At 42.1% G+C, this 25,979-nt stretch overlaps 1 protein-coding gene across 16 annotated transcripts in view; it reads left to right on the forward strand.

The window, feature by feature from the left end:
* The first annotated feature begins 1,144 nt into the window (after positions 1 to 1,144).
* The window catches only part of svilb (supervillin b), a 70,617-nt gene continuing 45,782 nt past the window's right edge, over positions 1,145 to 25,979 (forward strand). For 2 of the 16 annotated variants that reach the window (XM_074652159.1, XM_074652167.1), the window contains exons 1-7: positions 11,720 to 12,090; positions 14,119 to 14,182; positions 16,202 to 16,293; positions 16,395 to 16,452; positions 16,572 to 16,720; positions 17,978 to 18,821; positions 24,244 to 25,569. In XM_074652159.1, the coding sequence (XP_074508260.1) occupies positions 12,030 to 12,090; positions 14,119 to 14,182; positions 16,202 to 16,293; positions 16,395 to 16,452; positions 16,572 to 16,720; positions 17,978 to 18,821; positions 24,244 to 25,569 (2,594 nt within the window). In that variant the 5' untranslated portion in view covers positions 11,720 to 12,029. Of the gene's footprint in view, positions 1,675 to 11,702; positions 12,091 to 12,181; positions 12,352 to 14,118; positions 14,183 to 16,201; positions 16,294 to 16,394; positions 16,453 to 16,571; positions 16,721 to 17,977; positions 18,822 to 24,243; positions 25,570 to 25,979 lie in introns of those variants that run through there. The other 14 variants (XM_074652164.1, XM_074652162.1, XM_074652174.1 and 11 more) reach the window with 11 other exon arrangements.

Here is a 25,979-nt window from a genome sequence, read left to right on the forward strand (position 1 = left end):
GCACGTAGTACGCCCCGGTACTCGGGAAGACGATTAAACTAAAAGGAGTAGTTTACTTCTTATACTTAAATGTGTTTGTTGTAAACACCTGTAGCAGAGACCAAAAGGATTGCATACACTGCTATGTATTTCTTATGTCCACAAGATGGAGCCAAACTATACTATACTATACCAAAAACCAGATCAGAGGATGTGAAGGCAGGAACACCTTCACCTGTTCATTCTAGTCCATTTATATATAGCATACATCTGGTCACTTTTAGACACATATACTGTATAATATGCACCCATGTGAAAATTATTGTTACTCTATAAACAGTCCATTTTTACACTGGCTATAATTCCCTTAACGTTGTACCGTTCCAAACTAATTGATAAAATAACGTTTAAATTCCAACATGCTGCCAATTTCTTTAAAATGAAATGTTATGTCAACAAGATTTTTGTTGACTTTATTGCCTACTTTTTCAATGTATTTATTTTTTTGTCTTTTTATAAGACACATTGCAAAATAAAATTTAAAAAAAAAAAGTTTGCTTGCTCAGCTCACGTTTCCATTTTTGAAGATGAACAATAGTTTTTTCATAAATATTTACACCAGCACAGAAGAGATCCTCTTTTGTGCATCTCACAGCTGTGTTGTAGTGAGTACTTTGGCAAGGATCGTGATCATAAAGCATTAAATCCTAAGTAGAGATAAGGCTCAACTCATTAGATTTTGTCGGTTGTGGCCTTTAAAGCCGTGCAATACGTTTTACGTTTATAAAACTGATGAACCAGAAATGTAAATCCATCCTACAGTTGGATACATAATTAGTTGTCTGGCTGAAATTAATACAAATGTAAATATAACACATACTGTATAATGCCAATGTGTAGACGTTTATTGCAGCTCTGTGCTGTAAAGACCCCAGTGTTGTAGTGCAGGAGTTCCTGCAGAGCGTGGACCACACTGTGCTGCTGGATTGTAGTTTAACAGCTGATTCGATCCCCCTGTGCTGGGAGCCTGACGCTTCCTGGCTATTTATGGCAGATGCCCGTCTATCGAGGCCGCTCTCTTCAGCCCATACATGGTTGCTGTGGGATGAGGTTACCACGCCGATTTTGGCCCCGCACTCCCCAAACCCCTTGGAAGCAGTGTTGTGTCGCCTCTCACCGTCAGTATAAACTATCAGACCAGCGTCCCAAACCTGGTTAACAAGCATGGACATTTTAACAGCAACAGTTTTGACTTTTGGAATAGTTTGAGGAAATCACTTATTGTTGGAGTCTGTTCTAGCACACCTCTTGTGTATTTTTTTCTCAGCTTCATTCCTGTCTCTCTCCTTCACCCCCTCTCCTGCATACCCCACTCCCTCTCTCCCTCTCTCCCTTCTTCTCTTTCTTCTTTGCTCTGACTGATTTATTTGGCCCAGTGCAGCAGAGCTGGTGGGAAAGCACCCGGCTATATTTGTCGGCAGCTGAGGTTGGACCTGCTTCATGTTGGATGACTTTGGATCCCGTGTTTGGGTTTACCTGCTCACACCTGCGCCTCCTGCCTCCTCAGCATCTGCTTCGCTCTGAATAAGGAACTAGGGAGACCCTTCGTTTGGTAGTTTCAAATCCCAGAATTCAACTGCCGGGTGAATGGACTTCACCTGTCTCTCAGTCCCTTAGTATTGGAGCTAAAGCATTGTAAGTATCATTTTCCATTTCTTAGTTTGATCTCATGCATGCTATATATATATATATACATATATATATATGTATATATATATATATACATATATATATATATATTAGGCAGATAGTTCTTTTATGATAAATCTGACAACCATTCATCATTCAGCTTTGTGCTCAGTTGCAAATTGTAGACTCTCGGTTAAATGCTAAGTATAGATAAAAGGACGTTTGGCCAATATGTTAGGCTACTTAATTTACTTTTGTGCTGCGATAGCGTCCTCATGATTTAATATAAAAAGATTTATCTTCTGGCATCAGATAGAGTAACGAAACCATAATTTTCTGACAAGACATTTAAATGCACAGAAGTTGCCTCCTGATCTGGTGGACTTGAAAAAGAGATGGAAATTTGGCTGGTAAATGAGCTTTCTGTCAGTTTGATTGTTAACCAGCCATTAGTTGTTTTGTATTTATTAATTCTGGTGTAAAAGTAGGTAACAGCAGGTGAATTTTGTAAACCAACAGACATAGTTTAAACCCAATGCAGTATGTTAAAACAGAATCCCCTTCAGTCAGAGACAAAATCAGAGTCACCTTATTTGAAAAGTGCATTGTGTCCAAAAGAATCATATTGCTGCGCAATCAAAGTTTGGCATTCAGTTTAAGTATTGTACCTACTGAAGTGTCTGTAAGATTGGGAAACTCATTCATTGTCACTCCTTATTATTTTTGCCAAACTACCCAGTAGCGGAGGGAAACTTTGGTGCCAAAACTCATCAGTGCGTGACTGGTGTCTGGTTTAGATTTTCTCCCCCGGAGGACTGAATGCAATGTCCCAACCAAGCCTCCCTCTTGTTGCTTTGCGCCGTCTCAAGTAACCACACGGGTATTAGCATTCCAACCTCCAGATTATGGCTGTATGGTGGTATGTGTGTGCAGCTGATCTATCGGCTACGTGTTGGGCTGGCGTGTTGTTCCAACAGTGGCCAGGCGTCATTTCTCCACAGTTTTGTTTTTATAGTGTGTGTGACTCCGTACGGCAGTTGCTTGGTGCTCTGCACCTGCTGCAACCGTCAAAATGAACAGACAGGTTTACTGTCCGGCACCATGCTTGAACCCTCTGCCACCGGATTCTGTTCATCTACATATAAGAATACAGATTTGCAATCATCTCCAAGTGTTGTAGACACATTTGTATTATCACCAAGCTACATACATTCATTTGTTGAAGGCCTGCATTCTTTGTTAAATAGGTCGAAACTAAGGCTGTCAATTGATTAAAATATTTAATTGCGATAATCACATGATTGGCCATAGTTGATCGCGATAAATCACAAATTAATCGCACATTTTTTATCTGTTCAAAATGTACCTTAAAGGGAGATTTGTCAAGTATTTAATACACTTATCAACATGGGAGTGGACAAATTTTCACTCTAGCTTTAAAACTGAACCCACTACAACCTAAAAATCACAAGTTGCGTTAATGCGTTAGAGAAATTAGTGGCGTTAAAACGAATTTGCGTTAACGTGTCATTATCGCGTTAACTTTAACAGCCCTAGTTAAAACATATATGAACAAATGCATGTATGCTTTGCTACGTCTTCTTGTTTGCACTTCTACGCTTTTTTAGTTGGTCAGCAAATGGACGCCAGAATAAAGAGCTTTTATACAAAGTAGTTTCAGGTGTTTCACCCTAAACAAGTGCAGATTCTTGCACATTTTACTCTATGCAATGATGAAATAGAGCTCCTCTCTTATGTTGTTGTTGGTGTTTGCAGTATGCAGACGCAAAGATTCAGTTCTCAGAACGGCAAAGGGCCCCATTTATGTGTCCCTTAGCAAGGGACTCAATCAGCATCTCCTTCTTGCATGCTTTCATCACTCTCCTGCATCAGAGCAGGTCCTGCAGTGTGACCTGCTGAATGTGGTCTCATGCACCGGTTAACTTGTAGCTTGTACTCAGCACCCCCCCCTGTTTGCTGTTCCTGTCAGCACTTAGCATGTCAGAGAGCTGTGCACAGGCTCCTGCTGCTCTGCTAACATGCTTTCCTCTCTCTGAATGTATGACTGCTGCTTGGGTTACATGTGACTTGAATCAATGATGATGATGGCCGCTACATCCAATGGATCATTTTATGTATACTTTTAATTATGTATGGGGACAAGCATGCTGGTATGATACAGTAATTGGACTTTCTGGATGTTTCTAAGATATTTCAATAGAATCCAGTCAGTTAAGGTTTCCTTTTTGAAAAACACACTGGGAAGTAAGGTGGTTGCAGCAGGTTGTGTACATGGCATATGAGCACACAGGTAGAATAAAAACAACAAATCAAATAAAGTACTTAAAATTGTATAATACAAACAATTTTTGGTATGTAAATGCATGATTTGGTCATTTTAGAACAGTGATTCTCAACCTGGGGGTCAGGACCCCCAAGGGGGTCGTGAGATAATTTCCAGAGGTCGCCAGATGATTGTGGAGAACAAAATAAAATGGTTTTACATTACATGGCCTGTACCATTAGATATAATTTGCCTTAGAACAGATTTTATTGAGTGTGAGAGTCAAAGTGTGCATGCACATGAGTTTTTGACAAGGGATTTCCGGCGGGTCACAGTGAGAGAAAAAGTGTGCGTTCAAAAATTCACAGTGCCTGGAGCTCACTGGACAACGCTGGCAAAACTAAACAAAACTGCAGAATTAATATTCGCCTCCCGTTCACTTCAGTCCTATGTGAGGTAAAGCGTGAAAAATGTTTTGCTTCCGGTTGCGAAGCAAATTTGCATCTTTGCATTTGAAATGCAGCTCACTTTGGTGAACTTTCAGTTCGAAAAATCGCCTCGGCAGGCGATGCTCACTCGCCTGCATTCGGGCATGTGTTGCCGTGCCTTTATTATTCCTCTTAACATGTACACCACCTTAAAAATGGAGGCTACATTACACTTGGAAGATAAACGAGGTCTCCACAACTTAAAGGATTTAAAGAACAAAATCCAGTTTTTCATTCCCTCGTAGTCGCAAGTAGCAAGTAGCACGTAGCGTGATCTGACATGCAGCCTGCCTGGACTTGAGCGGAAATCGTAACTTAACTACGGCTTTGAGAGCACTTTGTTTACACTAGCCCATCACATGAATGATCTAACTTGCAGGCTAGGACCACTGATTCCCCAAACCTGCTTGCTTGCAATAGTAACGAGTAACAAAGATGCTTAGGCGAAATGTAAAATCGGAGTAAAAGTACACATTTTATTTAGGAAATATACTGGAGTAAAAGTGGAAGTTGACAGAAATGTAAAAACTCAAGTAAAGTCCAGATACTCCCAAAAAAGGTTGTTACATTACACCACTGGTCGTGTATGATGGTCTACTTTAGAGCTACTGGGAAAGAAACATGGGCGGATTCATTTACCATTGTATTCCCATTAATAGTTGTAAATCTGAATGTATCAGAGCATTAACTTTGACATGGTTTATAATCAGAGCCATGGCTTATGTTGCATATCATCCTCTCTCTCTCTCTCTCTCTCTCTCTCTCTCTCTCTCTCATATCTTAATTTTATGTGTAGCTGAAAGTAAAAAAAGCTGCAGAGATGACCCTGCAGTAATTTTGAGACACTTTACCAAGGAAGCGTTGTATCAAATTGAACACATGAGTTGATGTGAGTCTTTTGTCTGCTCATGAGTTACCTTAAGTCACCTCATCATGTTACACAATGTGAAGATGTTCCTGGACGATGTACCTTTTAAAGCTGAAGTAGGCGAGATTGGAGCAAATATGATTAAAAAAAGCTATTTTTATAAAACGGTCACTATATCCTGACAGTAGTGTATCAGACAGGTAATCTGAAAAAAATCATGTGCGTCTGTGTCCTCCGGTGCTCCTAACGGCATCTGCAAGATTTCACAGACCGGAGGAAAACAAGCAGTCAGAGCTGATCTGAGGTCTGCTGTCCAGCTGCCGTCTATGACAGCCGGCTGTCAATCACTCGCAAACTCCGACCAAACGGTCAAACTAGGCAGCCCTGATCAAATATGAATTCATTTTTTAAAGCCTGAAAACAGAGCCAGGAGGAGGAACAGAAGTATAGTTATCTCTCAGAACACTTGAATTACAATATGCTGAAAGGTTATTATGGAATTTTTGCCAAATGATGCCAAAAATATACTGCCTACTGCCACTTTAAGAAAAGACATCCAAATCCTCAAGTAACCATTTCTGGCATGAAATCCTCCTTCTTCTCTCCTTCCTTTTCCTCCCTCTCTCCTTCCCGTCTAAGAGTTGAAGAACTTCTTAAGTGTCTCTCCTCAGCACCGGGCTCTGTGCTCATCGATATCCATATAAGAGCAGAGCAGGAAGATTTCTGTGCCGAGTGTCAGGCTGAGTTGATGCAAGGCAGCAGAGAGGAACGCGGATCTGGATCTAAAGAGTAAATGTTTAAGGAAGGATGAAGGTTCCTGCTCTGCTGCCTCAGGCTCTCACTTGACCCCTGTTATTGTGTGTGTTTGAGAGAGACACTTTGGATCATATCATTCCTCTGCATGTGTGTGCATGGGTTTATATTAGTGCATGTGTGTGTGTGTGTGTGTGTGTGTGTGTGTGTGTCTACATTACACAGAGACAGTTTCTCCTAATAAAGGCAGGCTAGCTTGCAGCACAGTGTCTGCTGCTGCCCAAAGTGCACAGAAGTTGTTAAATTAATTATCATTTTCCTAACAAAACAATAACCACTTTGCCATTCTTAACACCACATGTGTGGTAACAAATGCCTCGGAAAAGTCCTCCAGGATGTGCAGGAAGTCATGCATTTTATTTATTGTTAAAAACAGACAGTATTGCTGAACAGAAAGAAAGAAAATATGCCTGATATAACTGATTTGCAGTATAGACATGCTACCTTAAAGGAGCAGTGTGTAGCATTTGGAGGGATCTATTGGCAGAAATGGAATATACTATTAATAAGTATGTTTTCTTTAGTGTATAATCATCTTAAAATAAGAATTGTTGTGTTTTCGTTACCTTAGAATGAGCCATTTGTATCTACATATGGACCAGAACAGACGAACCAAACTCTGGTAACTTTTCCTTCTTGGGCCAGAGTCGATAACGTTACACGCTCCCGCCACCGCTCTCTCTCTCGCTTCACCACTCATTCCCCATGTACACACACTCTCTACACACTGGCTCTGCTCCAAATGACCTACGCTGCTGGCTCTAGAGAGGGCCATCCGCGTTTTTGCATCGGCCGCCGTAGTTCTCCTACACGCTTGGCACACGGGAGAGGCTTCAGTTGGTTGCAATCTGCAACCTCACCGGCAGATACCTCCAGGTCCTACACAAAAGGGAAAAAAGGAAAAAAACAGCCAGAAACCTCCAGCTTTAGTAGCAAAACTTGCTACAGTAGGTGAATAGGAGTGTGAGGTAGAGGGTCAATACAACCAGTCTTTGCAATACCTTTACTATTAGTACAATAAAGCTTTGATTTTCCAAAAAGTATCTTCAGTAGAGTCAGACACTAAAGTCTCAAAAACTGTCACTACAATTGACATTATCATTCCCATGCTCTGAATATTGTACATCACATTTACACTACAGTAAATGAGGTGTCTCATCGATCATTTTTCCTTTTGTTAAGTTAATCTATGTAATGTTAATGTATCATGTAATGATACAACATTACTATATGTTTATTTTAATTTTATTTTTCTCTGCTGAAATATGAGAAACAGTGCGTGCAATAACTGCAGGAAAGTGCCCAGGGCCGATGTGAATCTGTCTTACAGTGATTAATATTGTGGTTAATTCTGGTTGATTTGTGTTAAAGGTGAAAAATGCTCAAACTACTCTCCTCAGATAGAAATTATTATGAAAAATGTTTTTCTTTAACCTTTTAAAGTGTCTGGTAAAGTAGTTGAAGGTAAGTTTTCTGTTTGGCGAGTGACTGTTTGTTGCTCTGAAGAAGGTTATTGTGTGAAATTGAATTACTTGTTTTTGTGAGTTAAACCGTGATTTAAGTTTTGTCCTGTTAAAAAAGAAGCCTGTGCTCAACTACAGCCGGTCATGAAGATCACATACTGTAAAGCATTGAGCTCAGTAAAGCTCAGGCTGCATAAAGACAGACTCAAACAAAGGATCATGTGGTTTCCATAAGTCCACCATGTATGACCACCAAAGTGCTGCTGAGCTTCTCAGCTTAAAGTTTGATTAGCAGAGAGCTGCTCTGACGTTGAGTCACATGCCTTGTGGTGTGTTTACCTACATGATGTCCCGGGTGTTGAGTTTTATTGACTGGTTTGTACATTCAGTGTTGCAAGATGAAACCGTTGAGTCTCATTGGTGCAGGTTTTTTTTTTGTAGCTGGTAACATGACAGCTGAGGTTGTGAGTGATAATTGTGAAAATGGTCATGAACAGGCTGCTGGCCTTTGAGTTTATGATTTATGTACACCTAAATTTGAAAAGTAAAGTGGTAGTATTTTATAAATAGTGATCTTATATTCTCACAGAGTAGTTTTATTAATGTTCTCTTTCCCATGAGCATGGAAAAGCCTGAGTTAGGGCGAGGAAATAGCAGATTATGCAAGTGAGATAGAAGACTTTGCCTGGAGTTTCCTCATTGGCCGTTGCTCTTTCAAAATTAAAAGGCGGGGAACAGTCCTTTATGCAAATGAACCCGTCCAGCGCGACATGTCCAGCTCACGAAACTTGGACCAAGCTGTCAGACTAGGTGATCTGGTTCTAAAATTAAACGAGATTCAGCGGTGGCATTAAAATGTTTTCAGAAGTAGATTTTGGTGGATTGTTTAGACGGAATAACAGAAAGTTTACGAGCAGCCTGTCATGGTTGTTTCCTGTTTGAAACGGCAAGCAGAAAACCAGGGACATCAGGTGCATCCACGATAGGGTCAACGGCCAGTTGAGTGGAGCAGCGCGTCCCCTAGTGTCCTCGGCGGACCTGGTGGACCGCTGGATTTAACATTATAGACATGACCACTGACTATTTTTGTAACAATTTAGCCACAAATTCACAGACTGACCGTACACGGTCCAGACATACACTCAGTTTTGATCGAGTCTTGTTAAAACATCCAGCCTAAAAATTAAAGAGCTAATCCATCAACAAATGACTGTTAACTGGGGTAGTAAATGAGGTCTGCAAATCCAGATCTTACTGGTCCTGAGGTCTGACACAAGTTCCCATGTTGTCATTGATTTACCCACCCACAGTCCACCTCAGTTTAGTTACTTGGAAGGTTTAAAGTATTCTGCCTTATGCCAGTGTGGTTTACTTCTAAGAAAAGTTTGTGGTGTGACGTGTGGTCTGTTTTGAAGTTGTAAAATGTGGAATGCATGGAAGAAGGGGTAAAGAGAGAGATAACCAAGTGACATGGAGAGATGACAGGTGAAGAAGCAAATAGATTCAGAAACACCAAGAATGCAAGAAAGAGAAGAGAGAAAAGAAGAAGATGAGGAATGTGAGGGAGTTGGGGGGGGGGGGTTGAGCGAGATGGATGGCGAGGATGACAAATGTTTGGGAATGAAAGGGAGAAGGAGTGGGAAAGAAAACAAGGCAGAGCAGCGAGCAGGCGTGGAGACGGTCCCCTGGTAAACACGGCCAGCCGGCTGACAGGGTGACCTCTCCCCGAGGCAGCCACTCACAACACATGTTGCCTTATTAGGGGCGTCTACAGGGAGCGGAGGCAGACTGGGGAAGGTGGGGGGGAATTTGTGTGTGAAAGGGTGAAGAAACAGCAGCAGACAGACGGAGGCGAGTGAGTGTGCAAGTGAGCAAGACTAAGAGTCCAGAGGTGTGTGACAGTAAAAGAGCGTTTTTTATTATCAGACCACCTGTTACAATACAGTTCAGATAGCTTTGAGATCACCTGTGAATGTTTTGCCTTCTTCTGTGTGTGATGCCCACGAATGTTACAGCGATGATAAAGACCATTTATAGTATTATACTCACGTCTAGTAGTGTCTTCCAATCTCTGCAGGGCATCACATTGCAAAATTTATTTAGCAGAGCCAAAGAATTTCAGTCAGACAGGGTTTTTTTTATTTTAGTTTTGATTAGCCATCAAGGTAGCTGTGATCCTGAGTTGATAGGAAGTACACTTTTTGTTGTATTTGTTTCATTGATTTGGCTCCACCTGCAGCCCTTTTTCTTTAGTTTGCTCATCTCAGTTCTCTAAACTGTGTCCTCCGTTATGTTGCTTCCCTTGTGCTTTCTGGGTTGTAAGAACAATATATGATTTTAAGCCTACAGGCACCTGCACGCCATACAGGTACATATGCATTGTACTCGTATGACGCTTTGGACGAAAGAGAAAGTAAATGGCAATAAATCTCATACTATTTCTAGATATCAGTGAGGGTTTTATGTATTCTTTACCGAAGACCCTCGTTTTTGGAGTCGGCAGTCCCTATGATATACTTTTACTTTCGTAAACAGTTGGAAAGTTCAGGAAGGACATTGGTAATTAAAAATATCAGCATTAAATACTTAAAACACTTTTTCTCCCCCTTCCTCTGAGCGAGCATTTGGAGAAGCATCTTAGGGACTCAGTCCATGATGTGATGATTGATCATGTGACTGCTTGGGTACTGAACACTCAACTGTCACCTCCACTGACTTCTCATCCGTCTCTAATATTCGCCTCACACTACTTGATGTGATGACTTAAGACAAGTGGGTTTTGACATTTATTACATGAGACTGTGTCTGCACCGGACCCGCTCTGTGATTGTGTCTGTACTTCTGAGTTCACACCGAGTTAAAGCTTGTGTGAATTATACTGTATGTGTGTGCTGTAGAGAGATGCATGATGAGGAGGGCAGACACTGAAATAAACTACACCCCCATCAATTAGGTGAAGTCATTTTTATAAGGTTTTTAACCAACTTGTCAAAAATCCTCGCCAGTGGTGTTGTGTTTATGAGAAAAGATTAGAATATGGAAGGAAATTATGAACAATGTTCTACTCAAGCGGCAACCTCTGGTGCTGAAAAATGAAGCCAAAGCTTAAGTGTCAAAAACTGCACGTCCTGAAATGGCCATTTGAGGCTGGTTCCAAAAGCGAGTCACTCCCCATAGACCCCCATGTCGAAATGAGCAACTTTACAACAGAAATAAACATGTTTACTGTCTGGTACAAAAGACGTGTTGGTCTCTAAAGCTAATCTCCCCCTTCATGACAACTGTACCGTTTATATAACTCATCCGTTTTAATTATATCAAGGCTTAAAGTTAGGCATAATTGAGGGCGTGGCCGCTTTGAGTGACAGGTGGGTGTCGTACCGAGTCGCTAGCTGCTAGCTGTCTCCTCTGCTGCGTCACCCAGGCCGCCTCAGCTCCACCGACGAGCCACCTCTTCTGCATTGCATGTGACAGCTTTAATAAAGCCTTTATGCTGGTTGAACTGGCACCAAGACAAGGCTGTCAGTAAATACATTCAACCATACCATACCTAAGTTTTAAATGTAGAGTGAAGAATCATAGCATCATATGAAAATAGAAAACCTCAGGAATCCATTAGTACCAACCATGTCATACTAGCTTGTCACGAAGGAGGATAAATAACGCTCAATTTTGGTGAGGAAAATCTGGCATGGCCATTTTCAAAGGGGTCCCTTGACCTCAAGATATATGGATAAAAATGGGTTCTATGGGTACCCACGAGTCTCCCCTTTACAGACATGCCCACTTTATGATAATCACATGCAGTTTGGGTCAAGTCATAGTCAAGTCAGCACACTGAAGTTACATTTTGAACGGATAAATAATGTGCGATTAATCCCGATTCAATATTTTAATCGATTGACAGCCCTAATATAAATGCAAGTCCTGGCTTTATGACACCTGGCCATCGTGATATGTGCGTGTATTAAGGAGACCATCTGACTTCCAGTAGCCCCGGGCCCCCTACCATCCCCTGCGGCCCGGCTGGCAGCCTCCTCCAATCCTGTTCCAGAGTTTTTATCATCAAGGCTAATTTCTGCCTGTAATCTGATTAGGGCTCTGAGCTGCTTTAGCACCCTGCTGCGCTGTCTCTCTCTCTCTCTCTCAGCTCACACACACACACACACACACGCTGACATGCACACCGACACATACACCTTCTATGACAGCCAGTCTTTGTAGCCTGTAGCTCGCCGTGTAGCCGGAGCGGTCAATCTGCTGTGGATGTTCTGCTTGTCCGTGTGTTTGTATGTGTGTGTGTGGGTCACTGCCTCCATCCCTGCCTCGCTGCTTGCCGGTAGCAGCCCTCGCCTCCATCGCTGCCACTCCTGCTGTCAACCGCCATCACCACCGCTGTGACCAGAGGGGAGTCTAGCAGCATCCTCCTGTTCCTCTCCCTAAACATGTTTCGAAACCCATGGATCTCTAGTTACCATGTGAACCATGAGCAGCCATGTGGCCAAGGTAAGGCCTTTGAAAGGGGAAGGCTTGGTCTGGCTATAGGTTGACTTGCTTAACCCACCTTGAATACCCTTAACTCTATAGACTGCTTGGGGGACTGTGCTAATGCAATTTAGCTCCTTACTGGGATAAATGGCAGAGTTTGGTGGCTGTCAGCGATACAGTAGGCAGGGGGATTCGGCTTTGCAAGACGGGCTGTGAAGTTTCCTGTTTTTGCTTCTGTTTGCTTCGTTGGATCAGATGAAACGAGGATTCGTGACGTATGTAAGAGTTATTCATCCCTATCTGATGCATTTAAGGATTCTGGGATATTTTATAGATGCAGAAGGTTTAAATCTATTACTATGGGTATAAATGTTAGCACCAGGCTGCTTTGAATGAATGGGTGTGTGGTTGAGTAGTAAAAGATCATTTTTACTACACATTTAGTGCTGTGGATTCAACAGTTGTGTGCTGTCGCTGATGCTTTTTCCTGCTGCTCTCTGATGTTCTACCTCCACTCCATCCTTGCCTGCTTAGGTGGAGGAGGACTTTCCAAACAGATTGTGTGCAAGCGAAGGCCCAGTCCACTCAGGAAGTCTATTTTGCACCTCTGAATATTTATAGAAAATCCCTCTCCTCACCACGCTCACTTTTGGACCGTCAGCAGCATAAGCTGCTCTCTGGCACTGTCAACCTTGAGCCTTGTGCTGCTTGTTTTGTTGACAACCTGCAGGCGTTTCCAAGGAAAGCCGGACTGGCGTCTGTGCAAGGGGCTTTACAGACAGATGAACAGACAGATATACAGTACATGTACACAAGGTTCCCAAAGGCTTCGAAATCTCGAATCATTGTGGATTTGAGACAAAATAATGTTTTAAGATATCTGGCCTTGCTTGTGTCTAATTCTGACTTGTGTCGTCCCTTACATCGTTGTTTTTGAGTCCTTGAATTTCACAGGGTCACAGCACAAAACATCGAAAAGCTTTTGAGCTTGATGTCTAAGTGAGCATTAGGACTCACACCTTTCACTTCCATACTTTCTGTCCTGCTGTATTGCCGCAGTCTTTGGAGGCCAAAATAGGCAGGAGGTGTTCTGGAGGCGTCTAGAGCAGTAACATGATCTGTCTGCTATACTGGGATACAACTTTACAACAGGCTGCTGTTGCTGTGACATGAGAGCGAGAGGGTCAACTATCAGCTGGGAACTGGATGTGAACTTTCTGAGTAACCTTTTTTTGACAATGTGCCGTCAAAACTGGACGGCACATTGTCGGTGTTTAATCTGGGAAAATAAAATAAATTACTTTTCAGTTGCATGTAAACCATTTTTTGTCTCTTTTATCAGCAGTGTATTTTCATTTTATATCAAAATATGATTAATGATTTTTTTTTTACAAAAACACCCCGTAAAACTTAAATTAAAAGCCGAGCCCCAATTACATGCCGAGTCTCTCGCACTTGCCGGTTGTGGCTTCACGTTTTGACAGATAAATGCAGGTCTCAATTAAACACCGGGTAACTTTTGTCAATATGGACGATGTTACACATCATTGGATCGGTTACATTCTCCACAATTCAATCGTTCAGTTCATTTTACGGAAACCATGAGCACCAAAGTATAATTCATTCAGATTTACTGACATGGTGAACAAGAGAGACGAAAATAAAGTTGTGAGAGTTGTGATCGAAAGAATCCAAACATTTTTTTTCATAAAAATGAACCAAGGCTGGTAATATTATGTGAACTCCATTGCTCACTGTCTGCTAACATCGTTCGTCAAACGAAGACCACACTTTAACTGACATAAACCATATTTTCTCTTCTTCCTGCACCATGTTGTTGGGTGTGCTCATTTTCATTACCTTGCTAACCGTTGATGTAGATCTACTGTACTTCCAAATGCCAGAAACGTACAGTTAATTTTGACCAGGATAACATGTTCCAAATACTCCCAATATCAGGACAGAGATACTGAATGTTGAATTGAAATGTGGAGTATATATTTCTTCGTCATTCAAGTTTGATTGAGTCTTTTTTTTTTTTTTTAGAGTTTGGATCAAAAGCTCGCACCAAGCTTTGCAGCTCCGTCTCGTTGCCAACAGAGACCTTAAGGTGAGTTGTTTTGTTTGCAATCACCACACAGACACGGGTAAAATAGTAGTGGAGCTACAGAAATGACACGTCCTATTTCCTAGGAGCATTTACATTAGTCTCATTTTTGCTTTGTCGTCGAGTATAGGGATAAGTAAGGATATAGGTTTTACTACAGTAGAGCGCTTAAGCTTATCATGCGGAGTAAGCATTAAAAGCTGGAGATGCCTGGAACAACTTATCCTAAGACACTTTTTTGTTCACATGGCATTAGAGCCATAATACCTCCTTCAGGAGAACTTTGCACCCAAGCCCCCTTTTGCATTAGTTTACAGTGTTTCCTCTGCTTCTTCAGTAACCTGGCACAAAGATCCACAAGAATGTCTGGATACATTTGAACATAAACTCTGAGTGTCAAGCAGTTGTTTTAATGTATTAAAAAAATCTTTTGGTTTTCAGTTTTCAGATCAAGTTGCTTACAGATTCAACATGAAAATTCATTGATGTGACGTATCTAAAAATAAAGTAAAGAGAGAGATTTAAAGCTTAGTTTCAGCGTAGTCCAAGAAGGGATACCACATTTTTCAAATTTGACTGCAGAGTCACGTATAAACCTGAGTTTCTCTAGTTTGAAGCGCTTTATGACAAAATGTAAATGGGAGGTTGTGAGTTTTTTCCATTTTAGGAGAGCTAGCCTGCGGGTGACAAGTAGTTTTAACTAGGACTGTCAATCGATTAAAATATTTAGTCGCATGATTGTCCATACTTAATCGCTATAATCACAAATTAATCACAATTTTTTTTTATCTGTTCAAAATGTCCCTTAAAGGGAGATTTGTCAAGTATTCAACACTCTTATCAACATGGGAATGGGCAAACATGCTTGCTTTATGCAAATGTATGTATATATTTATTATTGGAAATCAATTAACAACACAAAACAATGCCAAGTATTGTCCAGAAACCCTCACAGGTACTGCATTTAGCATAAAAGATATGCTCAAATCATAACATGGTAAACTGCAGCCCAACAAGCAACAACAGCTGTCAGTGTGTCAGTGTGCTGACTTGATTGTGACTTGTCCCCAAACTGCATGTGATTATCATAAAGTGGGCATGTCTGTAAAGGGGAGACTCGTGGGTACCCATAGAACCCATTTACATTCACATATCTTGAGGTCAGAGGTCAAGGGGACCCCTCTGAAAATGGCCATGACAGTTTGGAGCGTTATTTAACCTCCTTCACAACAAGCTAGTATGACATGGTTGGTACCAATGGATTCCTTAGGTTTTATAGTTTCATATGATACCAGTATCTTCTAGCTTTAAAACTGAGCCCGCTACAACCTAAATAACACAAGTTGCATTAATGCGCTAAGAAATTGGCGGCGTTATCGCGTTAACTTTGACAGCCCTAATTTTAACTGATCTCATCTGGATATTTATCGATAAAAACTGATACAAACTGAAGACAACAAGCCTCTCCAATTCAGCCGACTCTAGTCTAAAAATGAGAATTACAAACGGCTCTGTTTAAACAATACATTAAATAGTTTGTGAAGGTTTAGGAAAGGAAAGAAAAGGTGCGTTAATTTATCCTGACTTGTGTGACCTGTAGGTTGTGACATGTAAAGGCATTAAGAGAAGACCTTGATTGTCTGTTTCCACTTGGAAGAGAGTCAGGACTTGGTGACCTAGTTCTTAAGCTGGATCCTGCTGGGAAGTGACACCAGCTGAGTTTCACCTTTACCTGCCATCACCTCTTTAAGACAAGGCTTTTGATTTGTGTGGACGGCCAAAATAGGAAACTAGGCACAATTTATTGCTGGCGTTTAATCTGAACAAGATGTAGGGCAATATAGTTTTGCTACTTTCAGCATTTGCACCTCTTTCATCACTGAGTGAATTCAAATAAAGCAGCTGCTCATCCTCCTGTAATTATTTTTGAGAAGGAACACATTCTCACATTCAACTATTTTAATTGAATATTTCTTTTGCTTTCATTAGGAATTCAGAATATGAATATGAATTCTCATTCAGTTTTCAGAGTGACTTCTCCTTGGGCGACAAGACCACCTTGGTCAAGAGTGTTTCAGATACAGATGCCAGACTTCTGGCTGTCCTTCCCAAGGGTGTGTATTGGTTCTAACCACACACAATAACTCTGAATAAATCAGTGTTGCTTTTGGCATCTTTATGACACTAAACATATATTTTCTGTTCTGATATTTAGTTTCAGAGTTGAAGAAATACTTTGAGGGAGCTGTCACAAAGGATTTGGGAATGAACAGGTATCTTCATGGCTCCACTAGACTGGATTTTCACATCAACACGTCTACATATTTTCATAAAAACGAACTCAGCCTAACAGCCGCTGACCTTTTACCCTCTGCTTTTTCTCTCTTGTCAGGAAGGATAGGATAGCCCGGCGCCTGGAGGGGATGGAGAGTGATGCTCCACCTGCACTGGTACCCGGTGGTTTGGTAGCCAACAGGATGCTGGAGGAGGATCCTCCGCGGTACACCCGCGCCTCAGATCCCTGTGAGCCTTGTGTGATGGGTAAGCATGGCACGCTGCACTGCCAGAACATATGATGCTGCCTTAAGTGGACTTGGATTAACCCTCTGTAAAATGTTTGAACTCATGTTTGTCTTTCAGTATTTGTAAACCGTATGATTTATTATGTTTTTTTCTTTGTCTGCCAATTTACTTTCACTGTTATCTCGACATGCTCTTCCTCCAGTGGAGCTGCTCAGTTACCAACAGTTGATATCTGTAGTTTTACTGGGCAGCTGTACTGTAGGTTGTGAGAAATGTGTCAGTGAAAACAAAACGCTGTTGCATGTTGTTGCATTTTGGAAGACGTGAATTCACTAACTGAGATGAATATCTGTGATGTGTTCTTTTAGAATAATGTCACATTTGTGTCATGTGGGATGGAAGGTAGCAAGCATTTACGTCATTAGGCAACTCAAGACCTCTGTAAGATTGCAGAGTTTGTGTGTGTGAGTTAAAAATACTTTGCGTGGTCAATGTCGTACTCAATCTCGGAACTGGAGTTCAACAGATAAATTGATAAAGGCAGATATAATAACGATAGTTTGGAGCAGGAAAAAGCAGATAGCTGATTAATTGGCCGATATCTTCTTTACTTCTGCAGCAGCCTAGTCGGCTGCTTTTTCACACTAATAAATTAAACTTAAATCATTAGTAAGAGAATATCCTTAAATCTGATTTAATAGATTACATCGTTGGATTATGTTCTATTTATTTACAATGGGCGATGTGCTGTTCTGTGGTTTATGACTGGCCAGGATTACTTCTGTTGCGCGTCCAGTTACATTGTTAAATGCCACTCTTACAAACCATTAAAGTTTGCGTATATTCCCGGGGTAAAGAGGATCCTAAAGTGTGTGATTTCAGTTTATGAATAGATAAGTTACATGGCTGAATTGGCAAAGCAAGTTAAAGTAACAGTTGAATGATTTCTTTTCCTCCCTGTCTCCCTGTCTTGTATCTGGGACAAAGAGCTGATAGTGTGGCATTATATATTTAGAGATAACTTTTTTCTCTTCGTCTACCTTGACTTTTTGTATGGAGCCTCCATGTAAAACGGTGATGTAATTCCCCGCATGACTGGTGGCGGCTGACGCATGATGTCCAATGGTAATTGTGACTTGGAGGTTGAACAGTAACAACAGTAATAACAGTAACTGGTAAATACAGTAACTCCCACATGACATGACTGTGGCATAATTCTTGGTTGTGAAGGAATGTTGTTGATAGGTAATGGAGTATTTCCACTATTTACCACAGTGAGGCGCTACAGTCGAGAGGAGCTGGAGGCACCCCAGAAGCAGCTGTCATCTCTCGACAGATCACCGCAGGTCAAAGGTGGTGTTGGCAGCGGCCGTCAAGAGCCAATGTTGGTGTATGTTGACCCGGTAACGTTATCCACCTCCTCTACACCCACATCCGGCCCCGCAGACCCCAACAGCCTCAGTTCCAAGGCGGAACGCATCGCCCGCTACAAAGCCGAGCGCCGCCGCCAGCTGTCGGAGCGTTACGGCATCCTCCTGGACCAGGAGGCGGACATCGATTTCACACCACGCCACCGTTCCCGGCGTGAAACAGACGTCTCTGACCGACAAACGGCCGCCAGGCGAGAAAGAGACAGACAGGAAGTTGAGGAGCAAGGACGGGAGCCCAAGGTGCCATACCGCGCTGGAGTGGGCAGGGTTTACATGCGGACTCACCCAGATCCTGCCCCTGTTTCCACCTCCAGCCCCGGCCACTCAAACCAAGCCCCGCCCCCAACGCAAGAAAGGCCGAGAAGATTTTCAGAGCGGGAACGAGCGATGAACATGGAGAACTACCGGCGTGGCGGGGCTCAAGAGCGCTCAAACACTTCTAGAACCAGAACCCAGGAGCAGCATCCGCCCCAGCTCCAACAGCAGCAGCAGCAGCAGCAGCATCAGCACCACCAGGACGCCGCTCACCAGGAGCCAAGCCCCGCCTCCACCAGGGATTACAGCATCGCGGCGGTGCCCAGCTCGCCTCGCACCGCCCGCCGGGCCTCCCTGCCCTCAACTCGCTACGGCATCTCACCTGGGGATTTATTCATAGAGCAGCAGGCCCAGAGCATCCTCAACAGACAGGGGTGAGTTCATAAAAAGAAAATAGAATGTATCAGAAAATACAGGAAGTAAGGCTGACCACTGAACAAACTCCAAGGCATGGGTCTGATACAGTAGACAACTCTTACTCAAGATGTGATAGTCGTAGAATAATCCCAAAAATGTAATTTGCATACCTGATTTTAGGCATTACTTTATGTCCTGTAAAGGAATCTATTACAGCTTTAAAGGGCAGATCAATCTGCGTTATTTTCCGATTTTTTTTCAAATGGAAACGCCCGCTCAGCCGTTAGCAAAAAGCAAAGACGTAGGTTACAAAAGTAAGCTAATCAATAAGGTTATGAATAATTTGAACGCTAGCACTGGCTGAGTTTGTTAATACTTGAAAGTGGTTTTGTATGTATACTCCCTTGTTTTGCAAGGTAAAATGACTTCAAAGCCACCAGACTCCATTCACAAAAACATGAATTTTACCTCGCAGTACGAGGGAGTCGCTGGTCTACCGATGCATTTAGTTTGTTTGTGTTATTGTGGGACTTTCGGATATGAATGTAGCGTCCACACAGCAGTACGTTGCTTAGCTTCCGTGCCGGTACTCCTATCTGCTACTTCAAACTGGGAGCTTGCCGACCGCCATCTAAGTGACTGTATTAACGTTAATACACTGACTATAAGGATGTATATATATTGTATATGTCGCAGCGCCATCATGCAGAAACCTGTCAGGTCACACGGGAAAACGTTTTTAGTAGGGCTTAGCAAAATAGCATTTTGACGCTAAAACATACCTACTTTGACCAAAATGTTAATGTTTGGATTTGAATACATAAGGAACACAACTAGGAAGCTACAGAATTATATAAAAACCTAAAAAGAAAACAAAATAATAGACCCTCACTTTAAAGTCTAACGTGACACAAGAATTAGGAATACACTTTTTTGGCGTATTCCTAGGCACATGTCACCACATTATAATCGATTCTCCTCTTTTGACTCTAGTTTTTACTCTATGCAGATACTTCAGTCATCTGAGTAGCTCTTTTTGAATACTAAAATGGCCTAGATTATTATTACAAGCCATTAACTTCCTCTCTGGGTGGTTCTATATGCTGCCCATGGAGTGATCTTACCATTAGAAATCTGATGTTGCATCTACAGTGTATTTTTAGACTACATGTAGAGAGAGCTTCAACTACATTAACTCGTTTTCCTGACAGTATTTACACCGATCCACTGGCTGCTAATAACCTCCTATAGGAGTGTGCTATACATATTTCATTGGACATTTCTGATCATTACAAAGTTTGTGAAAAAATTATCAAAACTCTACCAGAATTTGGTTTGTGCAGTAATTCAAGTAAGGAAAAATAAGAGAGAAAGATAATTTGAGATGTTCATGAGTTGGTGCAGTTTGAGCTGTCTACTTGCTGCTTAGCTAACTACTGTATCCTGCTGCTTTTACCACTGTGCCAGTGTTTAAGATCTTTCTAGACTGTGGGTCCGGCTTGGTCACGCTTGCCCAGCTCCAATTTCACATGGAAAGGAGCTCTGGGGAGCTCATCAGGGAAAGGTTGCAGGGTAGATCTCAGGGTTGGTTTTTGGAGGGGGATATGATTTCCCTGCTTGCCCCGAGAGGTAACCCTGATTTAACAGCAGCTTGGTTCATTAGCGAAGAACTGATGTCACTTTCTATTATAAACTTCAATATGCTACCGCAAAAGGGATGAGAATTGTGATATTCATCAAGCGAAGTCAATTACAATTTGACTTGACGGCATTGAAGCAGAGACAAGTGACATGCTGTGCTATGAACTAAAACCCACAAATAATATACTATAATATAATATAATTAGGGCTGTCAATCAATTAAAATAATTAAAGTAGTTAATCACGATTAAACGGAAATGAATCGCACATTTTTTATCTGCCCGTTATGTACTTTAAAGGGAGATTTTTTTTTTAATACTCTTATCAACATGGGAGTGGACAAATATGCTGCTTTATGCAAATTTATGTATATATTTATTATTGGAAATCAATTAACAACACAAATCAATGACAGATATGGTCCAGAAACCCTCACAGGTACTGCATTTAGCATAAATAATATGCTCAAATCATAACATGGCAAACTGCAGCCCAACAGGCAACAACAGCTGTCAGTGTGTCAGTGTGCTGACTTGACTATGACTTGCCCAAAACTGCATGTGATTATCATAAAGTGAGCATGTCTGTAAAGGGGAGACTCGTGGGTACCCAGAGAACCCATTTTCATTCACATATCTTGAGGTCAGAGGTCAGGGGACCCCTTTAAAAATGGCCATGACCGTTTTTCCTCGCCAAAATTTAACATAAGTTTGGAGCGTTATTTAACCTCCTTCACGACAAACTAGTGTGACATGGTTGGTACCAATGGATTCCTTAGGTTTTTCTAGTTTTTTAATATGCGTTAACGCATTATTATCGCGTTAACTTTGACAGCCCTAAATATAATATAAATTCTAGGGGTGGGAATCCCCAGAGGCCCCGATACAATATTATCACGATACTTAAGTCACAATACGATCTTAACGCGATTTTAAAAATGTTGTGACATGCTGAGTATTGCAATTAGATATATTGCGATTTATTTCCTTTTTTCAGAGGTCAAAGGTCAAGGGACCCCTCAGAAAATTCTAATGCCAGTTTTTCCTCACCAAAATTTTGTGTCGATTTGGAGCGTTATGTAGCATTCTTGCCTACAGGCTCACATGACTTGGTTGGTACAGATCGATTCCTTAGATTTCACTCTAGCTTTAAGAATTAATTCTTATTTATGAAGGTAAAGAAGTGACTTTAGCAAAAACTAATTATGTAACAATTGAAAATAGTCACACTGTAATGCAAACTTTTGATCAGCATGTACAAAGTCCTGCACAACGTAGCGCATTTTAAACTGATCCTCTTAATAATAATCAGACTGCTCAACATCTGGAAATAATCCTGATTACGACTCAGTTGATCAGCTCACTTTGCTCTGATATTTGAAAGAATGATCAGACGTTTCCCTTCAGGGTTTAACACTGTCACCACATCATCTTGTAGCCTGGCCGCCCTGTCAAAGAGCGACTGGTCTCTCAACACAGACTCAGAGAGTGACACTCAGACAGTCTTCAGCTGCCCTTCAAGGTACTGTCTGAAAAGACCTTACAAAAGCCCCTGTAGTCCACCGGGTACGTGTGTTTAAGCTGGCTGCATTCACTTGATCAGGGAATCTCTCACTCTAATCTCTTTCACAAGGTATTCATGGGTCTTTAAACATTATGAAAGAGGTTATAAATGTCTTCAAAACATTGTTATTGGTCTTAAAAAGTGTTAAATATTCTGAATCTGCAGATACCCTGTCATAATACTGATGGAAACACCTTAAAAAAGCAAAGCCAGTACTTTAAAAACACGTTCTGGGTGGACATACAGCTAACTCGTTCCAGTGAATTTACCTTCTGTGCAATATTTCATTCAGTAATACTTCCCTTATTAACTGGTGTCATGGTCTCCCATTTAACAAGTGTTTCAAATATGTGGATCTTAGTGGGTTTCATTTTTTCAACTCATAAATTTTCATCCCTAACTTAACATTTCTTCATCAGAAGATTTACTAAATACGTTACTCATTTTTATCTGTTTTTCTGGAGCAACATTTTCCAAAGTCACTTTTTTTATTCTAAAAATGTAAAAAAAAAATTAAAAAAAATGATAATAATAGCAAACCAAGGCAGAAGAGTATCCTCCGTAAGAGCATTTCAATAATCCAGTAGTGTCAGAGTGGTGAATCCATCCCCTCTACATCCCAACTGACTGTTAGATTCTTGTTTCCCTAAATACTAGGCCTTACCAACTCCCTTGATGTTCTTTCAAAACTTGGTAAAAGAACAGTCTCTGCTATAACTCAATACTTTGTCCTTAAAAGACCTAACGGGAAACAAGGGAACTTCACTTGCAATTCTCCCGTCACATAAGTCAGATCCCGTCCTATAACATACCCAGAACTGTGTAAAACTGACCATTTGTTCGTCAGCACAACACCATCATCATTGTTAACTTAGTTGTGGCTGTGTGTGGCCTGGGTTTCATGGGCAGTTGAGTGGAGTTAGTGAACCGGACTTGATGGGGTGACAACATTAGTCAGCTCGATGCTCTGACCCAGTCAGTCGTAGATCCACTGACTCAGCACTTGTCATCCCCCCCTCCTCAGATTCTGGCCTGTTAACCCCTATGAAATTACATCTGAGTCTTGTACCCTGTCAGTAACTTGGACAATGTTGTCGCATAAGATAAGACATGCATTTTTGCCTTGAGAGCTTGCATGTTTTTTTGTTTTTTTTAAATCAGCTGATAGTTTTGTGCTGAAAGGATTCTAGAGAGAAACAGATTACCAGAAATACTTTATTTTTTATTTTTCTTGGAGTGTTTGCCATTAAAGTCATTGGGTATACAGTGCATGTATTTCTGGACTGGATGGTGGCCCAGATACGTGACATAGCTGGCTTGCTGATGAACGAATGAAGGCCCATGGCCATCCTTTGAGCTGTATGGACAGGTGAAGTTCATGCAGGCATGGCTAGCGTGATCAGACAAACTATTATACAGAGTTTTAGTAAAGCTTGATTGATTTCATTGGTACCCATAAACAATTACTTTGTGAAGAAAAAAATAGGACAGTCTGATCATTTTCTAGCTAGGATATATGTCCCATGTATGCCATGGGCACAGACTGCCTTTGTGGCCTCATCGGCTGCTTATGCTGGCTAGCATTAGTGTGTAAGCATGTAGCACAAGCACTGTGTAAGTCCTTCATGCCATGTCAGATAAAGCAGAGGCCCATCAATTATGTCTAGCTTAGTGGTCCACAATGAGATTAGAGCAACCTTTGGCTACCAGGGGTCAGAAGGTTGTCGATGAAAATAGTTTGGCTTACTTTTTTGGCACGGAGACATCCGAGAGAGAGTTGTTTGAACTAAGACTCAAATTTAAACCCAGGGCACGCTGCGACTTGACCTTGTTGCAATTCTAGTGTAGGATTTGGGAGCTCAAGTTGGTCCCATGATAGTCTTGTGTCATAAACTTTTGCGCAATGTGTTTCCCAATTTTTAGTGGGAATTAGATTAAGTGTGTGCAAAGTTAAAAGCAGTCAAATGCTTTTAGATTTCAGTTGCAGGTGTTAAGTTTGTCTTCCTGACCTGCGGACTAGGCAAGTAGCCAAATGTTGTTCAGAAACACCACTCTACTTAAAATATTTATTTGGATACCAAAAATTAGGCTTGTTATTTTACCATCCTTTATGTCCCACAGAAAAAAAAAGCTTGGTATGTGCTGTTTAGTCATTTGAGTTATGAGTTCGGAGAGTGCCGTAGGTCTTTAATTGAACTGGAATCTCAGTGTCCCTTATCCATTCCTTTCCTCAAGAATCCGAGTAAGGGAACGCTTGTCCAGGGATGAAACTGTCCAGAGGCCCCCCGACTGGAGTCCAGACAGGCACCAGGGTAACAGACACCGTACTCAGGGGAACACTGCTCAGTTTACGCCACAACGCTCAGAACCCAGCCAGCAAAGGACTGTTTCCCAGCCTCAGCCCAGCCAAGGCCAACATCCGGCCCACGGCCAAACATCCTACCCACTCCCTGGCCCTGCTGTTGACTCTCAACCCTATTTGGCCATCTCTGCCCCAGTGGGCACTGCCAAACTTCCCGGACCTCCTGAGGTACTACCACGAAGGAGAGTGAGTGCTGACCAAATCCATGCTGCCCACAAGGTGGCAAAATTGGAGGCCAGGCAGGCCCTGAAGGAAGAGGCCCATACAGAGGGCCTGCTGAAGAGCAGGAAAGCTGTGTTGCCCTCAGAGATCCGCCGAAGGGAAAAGAGTGTGGATGATCCTCAAAGGGGCCGGCAAGAAGACATGGACTGGCAGACCTACAGCCCAGAACAGAGGAGGATGAGTCGAGGCGAGGAAGACTGGGATCGGGAGAGACCGAGGGAGAGGGGGAGGGAGAGAAATGTGGAGAGGATCAGAGAAAGAGGGAGAGAGCAACATGACAGCCAAGAGGAGAGAGCGTTTAGATCTATGCAGCCTTCCCACACCTCTGTACGCCAGCAGCCCAGGCAGCATCAATCCTCCGAACCTGTGTACCATCAAGAGCCCCAAATTCAGCACCAAGAGCCCCCAACGCAACAACAGTTTGAACCCAGAAAGACACAACATGGTGCTCAAATTCAACAGCACGATCCTCAAATGCAGCATCAGTACGACCTCTTGAGACAATCACAAGAGCCTCAAAGACAACAGCAGTCTCAGAGACAGCAGGAGCGTGAGCTCCAAAGACAGGAGCCTCCATCTCAGCAGCAAGACTCCCAGAGAAAACAACAAGAGCCCCAACTAGGCGAAGACTTTGAGCCTCAGAGGCAGGAGCAGCAGCCGGATCCATCAGGAGACCAGAGGTTTGACTCAGCCATCTATCTCCAGAAGGGCTCCTCTGTGCCACAGGCCAAAAACAGAAGCATGGAGATGAGCGGAGGGCCCAAACCCAAGATACGAATCCGCTCCATGTCGGATATAGGTATAAGCCAGCATTCTACCATGTATCGCATGGAGAGGGCAGCGGCCAGCAGAGAGACATCAAGGGCCGTGCCTCCATCTGGGATAGCTAACGGGGAGATGGGCTCCCTGGACACCAGGGTGTCAGTAGCGCAACTGCGACACTCGTATCTGGAGAATGCCAACCGGAAACCTGAGTTGTAGGTCCACTGGCATGGTCTCTGTGTTGCATCGCTAAATAACTAATCTAACTCCGCATTAGTAAACTGTTTCAAATAAATAATCCAAGAAAATAATGCTGATAGGATGTCATTCTGTGGCATGAAATGTGTCAAGGTGTATTGCTATCATATCTACCATTATCATGTTCATTGTAGTGTCTGCAATTTTGTTTTTAGCTTAACTTATTTCTTATCAGTTCTTGCAAGTTACCCATTTGAAGTTGTGTCTGCTGCTGCATGTTAACACTGGGTAATGGCTCTTCACAGTTGGGTTGCAGTTAGGTTGTGCTCAGCGTGTGCATCAATATCAACGTGTGAGACCTTGTTCTTCTAACTTGAGTGCAGAAACTGTTAGTCTACTAAAACCAACCGTTGTTAATGGTATTCTC

Source organism: Sebastes fasciatus, chromosome 11, assembly GCF_043250625.1.
Source record: "Sebastes fasciatus isolate fSebFas1 chromosome 11, fSebFas1.pri, whole genome shotgun sequence".
NCBI classification, from domain to species: domain Eukaryota; kingdom Metazoa; phylum Chordata; class Actinopteri; order Perciformes; family Sebastidae; genus Sebastes; species Sebastes fasciatus.